We start from the raw sequence: 15,528 nt of genomic DNA, 5'->3' as shown, positions 1-15,528 counted from the left end.
CAGTTCTTCCTTGCTTGATACTAGTCTATTTCTTCACCTGTAAAGTATGGATAATCGTACCTGTTATTGTGGCTCTGGAGACTAAAGCGAAATGAGATACTATGTACAAAGAATATGACTACCTGTTAACTGACCTTCTTTGATGGGGATTAGCCCGAAGTACATTTGGTCGGTCATTCAGTAGCCTGATGTGTCTCTGTTGCCTGCTCTTTCTCTTTTCTTAAATTTGGTCATTTTTTTCCCCTCCTCATTCACTTAAAAATAATTTTCCAGTAACCACAGATTGACTGCCCAAATCTTTTTAAATTCTGGCTTGTGTTACAAAACTCATTAATCTGGATAAAGGAAGCATTTGGAACAATTAAATCTACTTTATAACTACAAAACTGGTTTTACCTGAAGGATCACCAAAGTCCAGTGCGTGGCTATAAACAGGTATAACGTGAGAAATAGATGTCTTGATTCCTCATATTCACTGTTGTTGTATTAACTTGAACAATACTCCTAAGTTTCTCTGTTACCATGGAAAATAATTCAGCTGAGCCTTGAAACCACATGATGAAGAAAAACAGTATAGATACTAGTCTGTTTCAGGAAAAACACTTTTATTCAGAGTATTTGGACTTTTTTTTAAGGGCAGCAGGAATCCATTGACAGTAAATGATGACATGATCAGATTTGTGTTTCAGGGAAAAGTTGGTGTAGCAGCACTATTGACAGTGAAACTGAGGAGGAGGGGAGGCTGGAAAAGCGGGGAGGGGGCTTTGGGTGATCCTGTGAAAGGGAAGTGACCACACCAGGTAGTGGAGGTTAAGAGCAGGACGCAGAATTAAGAGGCTTTGGGGGTAGAACTGGCAGGATTCGGGTGAGAAAGGACAAAGAGAAATGTATCAGATAAGAGGGCTGTTTCCTAAAGTCAGAGTAATACCATTTCGAATGGCAGTGCTGCCAGAGACCCTTCCGCAGGAGAATTAGAAAGTTAGCTTGGGGAATCCAGGCGGCCTCGGAAAGAGAGTTGGAGCCTAAGGAGAGATGGAGTTGGACCATTCAGAGGGGCTGGACCAGCCCAGGGAGGGAACCAGAGAGGGAACCCCCAGCAGGTTAAAGCTTCAGGCGCGGTATAACACAGAGATGTGCCTTTCACTGACTGGAAAGAGAGAGAAAGTAGGAGGAAAATGGGGAGCCAAAGAAGTTAGTCAGTGTGTTGCGGACATTTGGGGACTGCATGCTTTCAAGAATGCCAGGGTTTATAGACTCTCCTGCCTCATGGGTAATTACATGTAACCATTCACATAAAGCACCTGAAGCCTTATTTCAGTTTTTCTTTTAAAAAAAAAAAAATCTAGCAAAAGTACTTCTTTCAATACTTAGCTAGATGTTTTTTATACTGCAGATTATATCTTCATTTTCTTCAGGTTGTATAAATTGCAATCTTTTACCTTAAATTACCCAGATGGAGAGAATTTAATCCCTGAGAAAGGCTCTCTCCTTGCAGTCTGCTTTTACAGGATATTACAAGAACTTTTTCGATTTTAAAACAGGATCTAAGAACAGGGAACCAGAAAAGATCAGTGAGTACTCCTGCAAGGTGGAAGAGGAAAGGCAGGGAAAGAGGATGAATTTATGCCTCAGGACAGTCCACGATGTTCTTCCGTCACCCTGTTATAGCTATATATTGTCTAAAGTTTTTTATTGATTGGACATAGCACTCTGTGCTCCTCATAGCAGAGAATTATTGGGCATATCAATGGTGAAAATAAACTTTAAGTTTTAATAAGTGATTACATAAAACAATGAAAAAATATTTTCTGTACCTGTTTAAAGACTAAAACTTTTCCTGCCATTTCATAGTTTTTAAAGACTCTCAGTATTGGAGCAGAGAGTTTTTAACTAATGACATGTTACAAAGGTTTTTGTTGATATTTGTAGAGGCAATATATGAAACTATTGTTTTTTTTCCCAAGGTATTTTGTGATATTAAACTGGCTAGAGACCCAACAATGAATCAGCAGTTTCTGCTGGCACCCGTAAGACTTTCGTCGTACACCTGTTTTGTGCGAAGCACACAATAGGGATGGAACGCAGTTCCATGTTTCTAGATTATAGCTCCTCCCCCTCACCCCGCCCCCCCCACCCCGTGGCATACTCACCTTCCCTGGCCCTGTCCCAGAACAATGCCAGACATCATTATAATACCTTACAGGTGTTAACTCATTTAATCTTCACAATACCCTACACATTAGTTACCTGCCATTTTATCCCCATTTTGCAGATAAGAAAACTGTCGTGGCCAAAGTCTGATGGCTGCTAGGCGGCAGAGACAGGATTCACAGCCGGCAGCCTGCGGCTGCAGTGTCCACACTCTGATCATTACTCTGTGCTGCCCTCCTTCTCAGGACATAACTATTGAATTCATAAATAAACTTTCTTAAAAAGTCATACAGATGAGACAACCCAGAGCGATGGGCTAGTGGTAGTTATTAGAATTATAGCGTGGCGTTTAACATACTTTATTATAATTAACATCAAACTTAAAGTTACTGTCTGTCACATGTGTTAGTGCCTTGCTCGAGACCCCTTCAGAAGTCCCCACTGCCAGCATTTCCCCCGACCAAACGGAGCCCGGTTTGAGTTTCAGACCCAGCTCTCAGGTCTGTTTCAAAGAGTCAAAGCACTGTGGGTCGGCAGGGAGGCTGAATGGAGTGGCACAGCCAGTGGGGGTATGAGTCATGAACAACAATGACCGAGTGGCATTAATGGCCACACAGCACTTACTCTCCCAGGAAACGCTCTGTCAGACTCAGGAAATGTGATTTAATCCTAGTTAAGATAACTCCATTCTATACCCTAGAATAGACTGTTCCTCTAATAGAATTTTATTTTCGATCTTGCCCTAGGAAGTCCTACCAATAAATAACATGATGTACATTATTTGTCCAGTTAGCTAAACTATACAAACTAGGGAGTTAGTTATTCTTTTGCCATTCCACCTCTTTTTCTCTTAAAAGGCTCTTAAAAGAGGACTTGAGAACCTGCTGCCCCAACAGAAGGTGCCTGGAGAGTGGCCAGCAGTGCCCTCAGCAACAGGTAGGGGAGGAGGGAAGACTATAATTCAGTCAAAAGAGATACTGTTGGTCTGAAAAGAACATCAGCCTACAGGTGACACAAGGATTCTGTTCCCCCTTCGGCTCCAAGACCCTCTATTCATGTTGGTTGTGAGGCAGCCTTAGGCAGAGAGGTTATAACAGCAACAAATATGCATGAGGGACTTTGCAGAGTTCACTTCACTTAATCCTCACTCTAACCCTATTGCCGGAAGCACTATTTGAATCCTCATTTTACAGATGAGGAAACTGAGGCACAGAGAGATGAGATAATTAGCCCAAGATCACACAGGTAGGAAGCTGCGGAGTCAGGATTTACTACTCACTCCCTGGCAGTCTGGCTCCAGAGTCCATGTCCTCACTGCTGCCCTTTGCCCGACTGTCAGTGCCTCAGTTACCCCATCTTGTTTCAAGTAGACAGAAACTGTTGTTTCAAGGAATAGGGGGGCTTCATGTTTGAATTAGAAAACCTGGAGATTTGGCAGAGAATCTCTTCCTTAATAATATTTGGCTCTTGGTCAGGCAAGACGTTCCCCAGATTACTCGCTGGATTGAACTTGTTGTTCGTGCCCTCAAGACAGTCTGGCAGAGGAGTCACTCTGGTGCTACTGACAGACAGCCCACCATCAAGCTCTGCTGGTCCCGCTTCCCCGAAGACCCAGGCTGTGATGCCGAGCAACAAAGCTTTCCCACGTCTACAGAGATGCTCCCTTAGCACAGTGGGACGGGAAACCTTGGCAGCTAAGATAACTTCGAGTGGCAGAGGATATGCTTTCTTGCCACCTGCCACCTCCCCACCCTTGTCCTCCCACCCCTTCTCTGTATCCTATCCTTATTCTTAGAATGCGGTCAACTGGTCCTTTCTAAAGCATTAACAGATAATTAAGGAGCTAAATTGTAGTTTTTAAGATAGGACTCTTCCCAGGGTTACTTGCTTTCTAAGACATGACTCTAAGTTTAGCCCACGGTGGGTGGGGGACGGTGTCCTGGCTGAGCACTGTGATTGCAAGCAGTTCTCCCTGCTACTGGGAACCTCAGTCTCACCGAAAAGCTCCTTCAGATGAATTCGCTGAGCTGCTTGTCCCCAAGGTAGTTTTGGGTAGGATGAGAGAAGGAGTGGCCTTTGATGGATCACCAATACCCACATCTCCTCCTCCTGTCTGTCTCCCTTAGCACGCAGACTCACTTTGAAGGAATGAATGCAGGTGTAGTGCCATGTCTGAAGATTGCCAGCCCTCTTCCTGTAGTGTAGAGCGGAGGTTTCCAAGCTCTAGTGTGCACCAGAATCACCTGGGAGCTTGATTAAAATGCATATTCCTGAGCCCTGGACCCAGAGATTCTGATTTGGAAAACATCTACATTTTTTTCAAGTACTCCCAAGTAAATGTGATGTGGAGACCTGCAAAACACTAGGACATAATCAGTATGCTACTTGCAAGTGCAAAGGAGATCCTCTCCGAGTGGAACTGGCATAAACTCACTGCTTCTCTCAGGTCATACCAACATTCCTGTCTTTTGAGTCTGTAATAAAAAGGAGTCATTAGTGCAGCCAAACATACTTAACAAAACTCAGATAAGCCTAAAGGCAATAAAAACCTCAAAAGAAAACACCCTGATTTTGATAAGCAGTGTCGTTCTGCTTCTGCAAGTTGCTGTTGGATTCCCAGGATTCTGGTCAATGTGTGGTGGACAATGAAAGGAAAACAACTTTTAAACACCTGAGTGTACAGAGGGAAGCACGTGGTCTTTGGAGAACCTTGACAGCTTATTCAAGGTGTGGAAGCCAAGCCTGGCTCCAGAGTCCCATGTTCTTAACCAGAACAAGAGACGAGTTCTTAACGCATCTCGATTTGTCAAATTCTATCTTCTTGCCTTGTCTTTCTTTGCATACGTGTATCTGTCTCTGTCTCTCTTTACACACACTATACTCGGATTCTTATGAAGTGTTTTTTATGTATCCTTTTGACTCAGAATTAGATAAAGAATCAGATAATCCTCTATAAAAATTCATAAGCCTTTTTTTATACTGAAAAATTATCTGGCATAAATTATCTCAGGAAAACTGACTAGTTGTCAGTTCAGCAAGACAAACTTTATACGTAGGTACAAGTAAAAAAACATTAGGGAAGGATCACAAAGAAAATGTCACTTACCTACTTAAGAGGGGGACTTGACAGAGTCAGAGTTATGTAATAGCTTTGAATTCAAGCCAGTTCAATTCCTGTTTAGAAAGGATAGTCTCTTTTTTTAATGTTAACCATTTTCCCTATTTTATCTGCTGAAAAGTTTTTCTAATCCATCTTAGTCCAATGGCATGTTACAGTCTGCCACTGACTATAAAATATTAAATTTTATAGCATATAAAATTTATACTATGTGTAGTACATAGTATATACTAAAAAGAATTTTAAAACTATAAAATATTAATAACGATTTCCATAATTTCACCTTTAGTTAAACTCCCTGTATTGTATCTGTCCTGGGGCCCACCTTGCCTTCAGCCCACTCCGGCTAGCACTGGATCTGGCCGGCAGGCACAGGACAGTGCTGGACCAGGATGGTGGACAGCAGAGCCCCAGGCTCATCTTCTAAAAGCTGGATTTGAATCTCAGCTGCGTGATCATACGTAAGTCATTTAATTTCTCTGTGCCTCTGTCTCCTTGTCTAAGAAGTAAGGATCACGATGTCCACCCAGAGGACTCTTGTAGGGTTTCAGTGAGGTGATCGGTTATGCAAAATTCCACCAACAGGCTCTGTGCCTGGCAAGTAGCAGCCACCCTGTAAATGTCCCTTCTTCCTCCAGCTAAAGGGAGAGGGTTGAACTGATGACCCTCAGAGGCTGCATCTAGCTCTAACAATCGGTGCCGCTGGGAGAGCTGCCGAGTGCAGGGCGTGGGGAAAACAAAAGGGGAAAATGCCAGATTGCCAGGATTCAAAGACCTCCGTGAAAACATTTCAGAGGGTTGAAAATACAATGAAAACAATAAAAGACCAAGAAGGCAGGAAATCATCACCTTGACCATCGGGTCCAGAGAACAGGAAAACTAAAAGATGCAATTTCCTCGGGTGAATGTAGAAGTAGCCAGGAAAGTTAGGAAAACAATGTGTAGTTAGCCTGACCATGATCTTCAGTGATGCAGAGCAGCCATGGCTTACCCATTCAGACAAAGAAAAAATGATAAGTTTAATTATCTGCATATTTTTTGTGATGGAACATCAGGGCGAGGAAGTGAAAGGCCAGCCCGGTGTGGCGCTGGCACCCTCTGGCTTTTTTGGCCTTCTCCGCACTCGGTCACAGGGCGGCCAAACTGTGCGGGGCCAGGTGCGGAGGCCCCTACTCACAGGCACTGAAACGACAGTGGGCATCGCCTAGTCATGGAGGGGACATTGGACCCGATGTCTGTGTGTCACTGCTACCTGTTTACCACCCCCGTGGCTCAGGCCCAAATTGGGATGATCACAAGAAGGTTGGGAAGCCTGGTTTCCCACACAAGGGCAAAGTAGCCAACTCTTGTTTTGAAATGAACAAGATCAGGCTTGTTTCCCACTTTATGGCCGTGGATTTTCAAGGCCATTAGGCCACAGACTGAGAAGTACACTTCCGGGACTCAGCAGATCCAGAGCAGAGAGGCTAGAGAATCCTCTGGTCACCCCCCATCCGTGGACATCCAGAGGATCCTATTCTTGGCAATCATGCTTCTTCTATTATTTTCTTACATAGGCATCACTTGGAGTGGATCTCACAGGGCAAAAAAAAAGTGAGTAGACAATAAAGTGACCAAAATGGAGCTTTGTGTTATAAGGTACTCACTCTCTGAAGGGTAGGTTAAATCATGACAGGTCAGTGGCATGTCTGTGACAAAGTAAGGGACAAACCTGGTGCCACACAGTACTCTTAAGAGTTTGAAAAATGCCACAAGTGTACTACTTCACTTTTGGATGGATTATAATAGTAGCTATCATTTATTGAATTTTTATCATGGGCCAAGAACTACGTTAGATGCTTTACCTGTATCGTTTAATCCCATGGCAGTGCTGTTAAGTAGATACCGTTTTCCCCGTGTTACATTTGTTTCTGGTCGGGTTACCATTCTCCAGCCCTGACATTCCCTACCTTATCGGAACAGGAAAGCGGGTACATTAGAACCAGTTATGCACCCGCCCCGAAGGACTGTGAGGACAAGGCTCATCTTGCACTACATCTTTGTTGACATTTTTCTCCACAAGAAGTTCAAACCCCAGAGATAGAGTTTCACCTGGACAGAACAGCGCTGTTAAATTATAATCTATCTCAAATTCTCACCCTTCTCAACTTCCCAAACCCTTTCATTGGCTCTTGGTAACTTATAGTCAGTCCACAAACTCAACATCATCTTCTTTCCTGCCTCCTGTTCTAATTGATGGCTGATTTATGCAGAACTTTGTCCATGCATGTCATCAAGTATGTGCTCATGAGTCACTTCCTCCCAGATCTTTGACCCCCATATCTTCCTGATCCCTTATTCTGCTCCCTTATAGAATGTAGTCTATATTCATGTTATTTTGTATCTGTTGTTTTCTGTCTACCTACTAGAATGTAACCTTTGTGAGCACAGGGACTTTTGACTTTTGTTCACGAATACACTCTTAATACCTACCCAGAACAGTACCTGGCATATTATCTTTGCTCAATAAATATTTCATTTGTCCCTAGCCACCTTGCTGTCAAGCAGCCGGCCCAGATCTGTGTGATTGCAAAGCTCCGTTCGTGAACATGTGGTTTCCCCTCTTGATGGATGATGTGAACGTAACACAAGCAAGAATCTTCTGGCCGAACTGGAGTTATCGGTGCTGGGGTGTCGGTATAGGGAACTTATTGACTGAGCAAGATCCTACAGGACCAAAGTTCTTTATTTGATTACACTGGGAATGGTCCGTCCCTCCCTCGCCTACAGCTGGTCTTCACATTAACATTCTGTCACCAAGCAAAATACAAGTGATATTTGAGGAGCCAGCAATGAATTCGGTATTCTTACAACATGAATGCATTAGCCTAGATAAAAACAGTTTATAACTTATTTACCTTTTTCATATGACTTAAAGGAAGATGAAAGCTGTGCCTGGGTAAAGAAGTAGGGAAGTGGCTAGGTAGACTGTTCCATGTTCATGCAGTGAAGCAATGCCTCCGTAGAAACGTGGAATGGAAGTAGTGATGTAATTGGAAAAGTAGACCTCAAAATGCTGTCTGCACAATGATGACAACTCTGAAAATTCTCTGTGCGTTTAGCAATACAATTATAAGAGACCTTGAGGTTCATAAATAGTTGGTGATTGTAGCGTTTAGGATTTATTTGGTTATTTCATATTGGTCTTGATATTCAGATAGTTCTGTTTAACTGTTAACTACTCAAATGATTAAATAGACATAAAAACAAATACAGTGTACCATGCTGAGAGCTAAGTGCACACGTCAGCCCATCTGCTGCACATCCTCTTCCTGCTGTCCACCTCCACTGATGGCTGACATCCAGCTCTGCCTCCTCGCACTTCCCCCGGCCTTCCTGTCCTGACTCAAACCCTTACGTGTTGTGCACCTCCTTACTCCCTTAGAACCCTCAGATGCTCCTCAGTCCAGCTTTCTGAGGCTTTCATCCCACTGCCCTTGCCCTCCTCTCTGGGATGAGGCCTTTTGCATGCCCTTTCCATTCCCTGCAGTACTCACCCGAGCTCTTTTTCCTGCACAATTCTCATGCATGTTTCACTGTGTGCTTCCTGGGCTCACGGTCCAGGTCTCTCAGCTTTGCCCGAGGAAATCCTATGACAGTTTCTTCTCTAACTCTGCATTTGCTGTTCTCACAGTCTTTGTTCTTTCCATACCAGTCAGGGTTCTTGGTAACAAACCATAAAAATCTACTCTGATTGAAACAAAAAAACAATTTCATGAAAGGCTATTGAGAACTCTCAGAATTACCAGGAAAGCTAACTAAAGTAGGACAAAGTGGTAGCTGAGCAGCTAGAACTGTGGCCAAAATCCCCAGGCCACAGAGGTTTGGGGGGACACTGCTGCCACCACTGATGGACAGTGAATGCTGCTGCTGGCACCACTGGTACTGGATGCTGCCAGTGGCACACTTGCCACCAAAACAGAGTCTCCTCTTACCTTGTTCTAATGCTCAATTAGCTCCTGGTCATATCTAGACAATATTCTGGCCAAGTCACTGGCCCTTTTACTAAGTGTAAAGGAGACCTAGAAAGGAATATCTTACTCGTGCTGTGAGAGATGGGTTCTGCCTGCCGCCGCAGCTCATATGGTAAGTAAGAAATTGCTCAAACATTCCAGGCAGGAACAAAAACACCCACATGGCCCGTCCCCAATGACAGTTGTTTTATTAAACTTTCTACAACTTCCTTAAATCCTTGAAGCTATTGCTTCTAACCTCTCTCAGCAAGAACTCTGGAACATAGTTAAATGCAAAATTAAATCTTTAGGGGTCACAGATTTATGTGCAAAGATATTCATAACAGTGTGATTTAGAATAGGGAAAAAAAAGACTAAATTTCCAACAATAAGGGAATATTTAGATGAATTATGAGCTATCCATAGGATTAAATAGGTGTCTTTAAAAATTATGGATTTTTAAAAACTATAACACAAAAATATAAAAAGAACTTTATAATGGCTCTCACAATTATGTACATGCAGATATGAGCATATTTTATAGTAAAATATAAATGTATATATATAAAGACATACATTGGAAGAGACTATACCATAATATTAACAGATTGATGAGATTGGAAGGATTACTTTTCTCTTAATGCTTTTCTGTAGCTCTTGCATTGAGCATAAAAGTTAATAATAGTTGAAAGAAAATCCACTGAGGGCAGCCTTCCTGTACCACTATTTTTATCCTTTGTCGTGTTCTCAGAAGGTACATTTTTTCCCAAACCAGCCCAGACTCAGTACTCTGAACTCTTATTCTTTTCTTCTGATGTTGAAAGAACTCAGCCTTTTCTATATAATCAGTTCCTCCCTAACCACTCGTTTGTTCCCACTGATCATTATGCTCATATTCTCTAAACCTTTTTCCAACCCTGCTTAGCTGACCCAGATCCTACCTGAGCTCCCCTCGCCCACGTATTCACTCTTCCCATGCCCTGTATTCACTAAAATAGCCATCTCTGAGATTTCTGTTACTCTTCTCTTAGCCAAATCTGAAGATTCCTTCTCCATCACTACCTTTGCAGCCTTGTTGGCTGCAAGAAACATTATTGTTTATTTCATCATCTTTGACACACTTTTGGGCATAGGCTAAGTCAGATCGCCTTATGGTTTTCTTATCTCTCTAAAAGAAAAAGGTGCATTCTTAAGCACCTTACCTGACTTTGCTTCCTATTAAGCCTTACAAACAAGTTCGTCTTTCTGTGTCTCCTGACTGTTCCTATATCTCAGGATTTGCTCCCTTCCTCATCTCCTGGTTGACTTGTCTACATAGTGGAGCCAATGACGTATAAACGGAAGTACTGATCTTGATAGGACATGTAACCTCCATAGAGGCAACCTGCCCGGACCAGCTCTGCTTCGACAGTGGTCTCCAGTCCTCTCGCTTCTTCCAGGGCCCTAGAAGCTCAGTAAGACCATCTCTGCTGCCCTGCTCAGGGAGCTCTCTCCAGCCTCCACCTCTGCCTCCACCAGCAAGAGGTTGTCCAGAAATCTAGTCCTCAGGCCAGTGCCTCAGAGGTGGACTCTGCTTCTCTGTCCACTCTCTTCAGGTTGCAGCCCTAATTGGACTCTCCATCTGGCTTTCATTCTCACCTTCACCCGCACTTCATGGTTTGCGACCTTCCAACCAGAGGTCTTGGCCCATATTCTGTGTTTTCGGTTCCTACTGGACAACTCAAGTGAAATATGTCTTTTCATACATGCCAATGACCTGTAGTGACCCAATTCTACAGAACATCAATCTTCTTATAACTGTTCTTGATCCTTGATCTGGCTCATCTACCCTCATGACTTTATATTTATATTAACCCTGACCTCTTTCTGTTTTCGAGACCCATAACTTACCTGTCAGACATCTCTTGGATTTCCTGCTCTCAGAGAAGTTTATTTATTGATTTGTTAACTCACCCAATAGGCACATATTGAACACCTACCAGTTGACACTACAAGTGGTCGGTCAGAGGCTAGTCAAGGAGTTAGACAAAATAAAGGGCTGTATCATGTAAGGACGCTTTTATTGCTAGTGACTAAAGTCTCGAATCAAACTGGCTTAAGCAAACATGGAATGTATTTTCTCACATACCTGGCAAGTCTCAGGGGAGATCTGGTTTCCTTTAGGCATAGCTGGATTCGTGGATCTTAGATGCTACTACCTTTGAGACCTAGCCTGTCTTTTCTGCTCTGCCCCATTCTGCTCTGCGATGGCCTCGTTCTCTGCTCTGCAGGACCGTCGTTAACAGTGCCAGGCCCCCTTCCTCCAAGGTTCCAGGGCAGCAGAAAAGGCGCCACACTCTCATCAGCCCCGATGAGTGTCCCACTCTGTCTTGTGGATTCTCACCGGATTATGTGTTCTTCCCTGAAAAATGCTCTTGCCGGGGAATTCAGTGATCTGACTGGTCACACTGGCATCACATGTCCTCTCCTTATAGTTGGGTGTGGCGTCAACTCTACTCAATCAATTAAATTGAGAATGAGGGATACAGTGTGGTTCCCCTGAGGATAAGGCAAATGGATGTGGGATGGTAAAAAAAATTTTTTAACTGTCAGTTATGCCATGAGGTTTGTGATAAGTGTATGATAGAGTTACAAACAGGGCGGAGTCTGGCAAAAGGAGTATTTGACTCCATGTACGGTAGGGAAAGAAGGGTTCCTTCCACCCTTCCCCCTTTCACTCCTTTCCTTCCTTCTCCCTTTCAGCTAAATTCAGTGAGTGACTATTTTGTTTAAGATGCAGAGTATAGATTGTCCTATTGACTCTGCCCATAGAGAGCTTATAAAGTGGTGAAGAAGAGAGAGGGTAAAGGCAATGCACCCACATTTATTGAGAATTTTTAAGAAATAGAAATATGCCCAGAAATAAATCCTTGCTTTTATGATCAGTTAATCTATGACAGAGGAGGCAAGGATATACAATGTGGTAAAGACAGTCTATTCGATAAGTGGTTTGGGGAAACTAGACAGATACATGCATTTAAAAAAAAGTGAAATTTGACCACTTTCTTATACCATATACAAAAATAAACTCAAAATGAATTAAAGGCTTAAATGTAAGACCTGAGACCATAAAACTCCTAGAAGAAAACATAGACAGGAAATTCTGACATCTCTCTTAGCAATTTTTTTTTTATCTCCTCAAAGACAACAAAAGCAGAAATAAATGAGACTGTGTGAAACTAAAAAGTTTTTGCACAGTGAAGGAAACCATCAACAAAATAAAAAACAACCTACTGAGTAGGAGAAGATATTTGTCAATGATACATCTGATAAGGGGTTAATATCCAAAATATATAAGGAACTCATATAACAACACCAAAAAAGAAAAGAAAAATCCAATTCGGTTAAAAAAAAAAAATGGGCAGAGGACCTAAATAGACATTTCTCCAAAGAGGACATACAGATGGCCAACAAACATGAAAGGATGTTCAGTATCACTAATCATCAGGAAAATGCAAATTAAAACCACAGTATCACCTTACACCTGTCAGAATGGCTATCATCAGTAAATGAACAAATAACAAGTGCTGGTGAAGATGTAGAGAAAAGGTAACCCTCATGCATTGTTGGTGGGAATGTAAGTTAGTACAGCCACTATGGAAAACAGTGTGGAAGTTTCTCAAATAGTTAAAATAGAACTACTATATGACCAAGCAATTCCACTTCTGAGTATTTATCTGAAGAAAACAAAAATACTAATCTGAAAATGTATATGTACCCCTATGTTCACTGCAGCATTACTAGTAATAGCCAAGATATGAGGGCAATCTAAATGTCCATCAGAAGATAAATGAATAAAGAAGAGGTGGCACATATATACAATAGAATATTCTTTAGCAATAAAAAAAATTCGATCTTGACATTTGCAACAATATGGATGGACTTTGAGGGTATTATGCTGAGTAAAGTATGTCAGACAGAAAAAGATAAATACCATATAAATTCACTTACCTATGAAATCTAAAAATAAAAAAAAAACATGAATAAACAAAACAGAAACAGACCCACAGATACAGAGAACGAGTGGATGTTTGCCAGCAGAGAAGGGTCGGGGGATGGGAATTTTAAAAATTGACAAGAACAAATTGGTACATGAGAAAACAGTGAATCATAGCTGATTTTATCACCTTTCTACATATTTGTGTGACATTCAAGATCCACGGAGCAGTCTGAGAGGAGCAGCACACACCCCGTCTAGTGACTGCTGGCTGAGCTCCAGGCTCTGCTGACACCTCCTGTAGCCTAGGGCAGACCACAGGGGCACAGAAAGTTAAGTGATTTGCTGCAAGTCACAGAGTTGGTGAGCAGGAGAGCCAGCAACACAGCCCCAGTGGGCTTCTAAGTGCATGGGTTTGCTACAAATTGGATCTTGACAAGGGATAATTCAAGACTTAGAATGAAAAAAAACCTCTAAGATGTGACCGTTTTTAATGCCAAATGCATCATTTAGACTAGTATTCTGTATTTTAATTTGACCTTCAACTTTTTTTTTTTTTTTAAGGTGTTGTGTAACGGACCAGGAACATGTGTTCCTATCTGTGTATCTGCCCTTCTCCTTGGGATACTAGGAATAAAGAAAGTGATCATTGTCTACGTGGAAAGCATCTGCCGAGTCGAACACTTGTCCCTGTCCGGAAAGATTCTCTTTCACCTCTCCGATTACTTCATTGTTCAGTGGCTGACTCTTAAGGAGAAATATCCCAAATCTGTGTACCTTGGGCGAATCGTTTAACAAATGACAACTTACTTCTTTAGAATTCTGCAGTCAACAATATTTATTATTATTGGGGAGAAAAACTACATGTTTCTTGTAAAAGCTTCTGGAAGTCCTGAGAATTATTGGTAGTCAAGAGTAAATAATGTGTAAATAACCCAGGGAAATAACTGTTTGCTCTGATAAAACAAACATTAATAAACCGTTAAGTATTTATACCTTTGTGTACCACATTTTTTATATAAAAATACCTATCACTGCCTACAAGTTATCTCTGACTTGTTTTAGTAATATTTTTTCTAGAACTAAACATAGTATCTGTATGATTAGTAAAAGCTCTTTTTTTAAACGGTATTCTGCATCGTAAAAAGAAGATGGTATTTCTTAGTTTTTGTTCCACTTCAGCAGGCTTTATTTTCTGTATGGAAGCAGTGAATTCTCTAGTGAGTCCCTTCTGCATAAAAGAAGCAGTCGTATTAAATTGGCTTCGTGACAGTTTGCACTTCACAGGCTTCCAGAACCTGAAGCATAAACCAGTGTCTTTTCTAGTTCTTTAGTTTTGCTTCATGGGTAGTTGGCCTCAATTTAGAATATCTTTTAAAATCTCTTAATTGTTAAATTAAAAGATGACCCTTGTCATACTAATAAAAAATGTGATTCTCTTTATCAGGAATCCAAACTCTCAAAACATTTTTTCTAATGTTTTAGTGAATTCACAATTCCAGGCCATAGTTGTCTCTGGCATTTTGAGACATTTAGGCTTGGTACAGTATGTATTTACTAAACCTTTTACTAAATGCTTGCTGTATACCAGGTATTCTTCTAAGCACTTTTCAAATATTAACTCATTTAATCCTAATAACTCATTGTGGTAGGGACTGTTATCCCCGTTTTACAGAGATACCTTGTCCAGGATCACATGACTAGTAAATGGCAAAGCCAGGGTTCAAACCCAGGAAGACTGGCAGGAGAGGGAAGCCAGTTTCGTGGGCGTGTGGCCTGTGCAGTCATATAGGCACGCACACTTAGGAGGGCCCTGCGCTTGGTTTCATATTCTGCTGTCACAGTTGAATTTCTTAATATATTTTGATCCAGGGGCCCCCCATTTAGCTGGTGCTGCTTGAGCACCGGTGCTCCTCACGAGGCCACGTCAACTACAGCAGGAAGACCACAGCTAGTGCGGACCCGGCCCAGGCTGCGCCTCGGTAAACAGGAGCCCTTCCCCTCCCTCTGCCCTCTGCTCCTTTAACAAGGCAACCGACAATGAAAAGACCTCTTGTAGTATTTGAGTTATATATTTTTTCCTTTTTTAGAGGTACGATATAAATCTAATAAGGAAATGGTAAGAAATTAATGAAGAGGTTGACTTTTAGTGAAAAGAGCCATGATCACCTAAGATGGTGTAAAATTAAAACGCCGAGGCAGATCCAGGCTTTCTTGTTCTTCTAGAAATCTCCTTCCCTGAGTAAAGTAGCGTCAGCAGGACATTTCCCAGGTTTGGGGCTCAAGAAACG

The 15,528-nt window shown here is 42.0% G+C and overlaps 1 protein-coding gene across 3 annotated transcripts in view; it reads left to right on the top strand.

Annotated features, from left to right (window-relative positions):
* Positions 1 to 14,232, top strand: part of ALG14 (ALG14 UDP-N-acetylglucosaminyltransferase subunit) — an 83,315-nt gene extending 69,083 nt beyond the window's left edge. For 2 of the 3 annotated variants that reach the window (XM_039869524.1, XM_039869526.1), the window contains 3 exons: positions 6,826 to 6,862; positions 7,332 to 7,333; positions 13,802 to 14,232. In XM_039869524.1, the coding sequence (XP_039725458.1) occupies positions 6,826 to 6,862; positions 7,332 to 7,333; positions 13,802 to 14,032 (270 nt within the window). In that variant the 3' untranslated portion in view covers positions 14,033 to 14,232. The remainder of the gene's footprint in view (positions 1 to 6,825; positions 6,863 to 7,331; positions 7,334 to 13,801) is intronic. The other variant, XM_039869525.1, reaches the window with a different exon arrangement.
* The last annotated feature ends 1,296 nt before the right edge of the window (positions 14,233 to 15,528 follow it).

The sequence above is a fragment of the Pteropus medius genome, unplaced genomic scaffold, assembly GCF_902729225.1.
Source record: "Pteropus medius unplaced genomic scaffold, Ma_sr-lr_union100, whole genome shotgun sequence".
Taxonomy (NCBI): Eukaryota; Metazoa; Chordata; class Mammalia; order Chiroptera; family Pteropodidae; genus Pteropus; species Pteropus medius.
The sequence above is the reverse complement of the archived record's forward strand: the minus strand, read 5'-3'. Positions and strand labels throughout refer to the sequence as shown.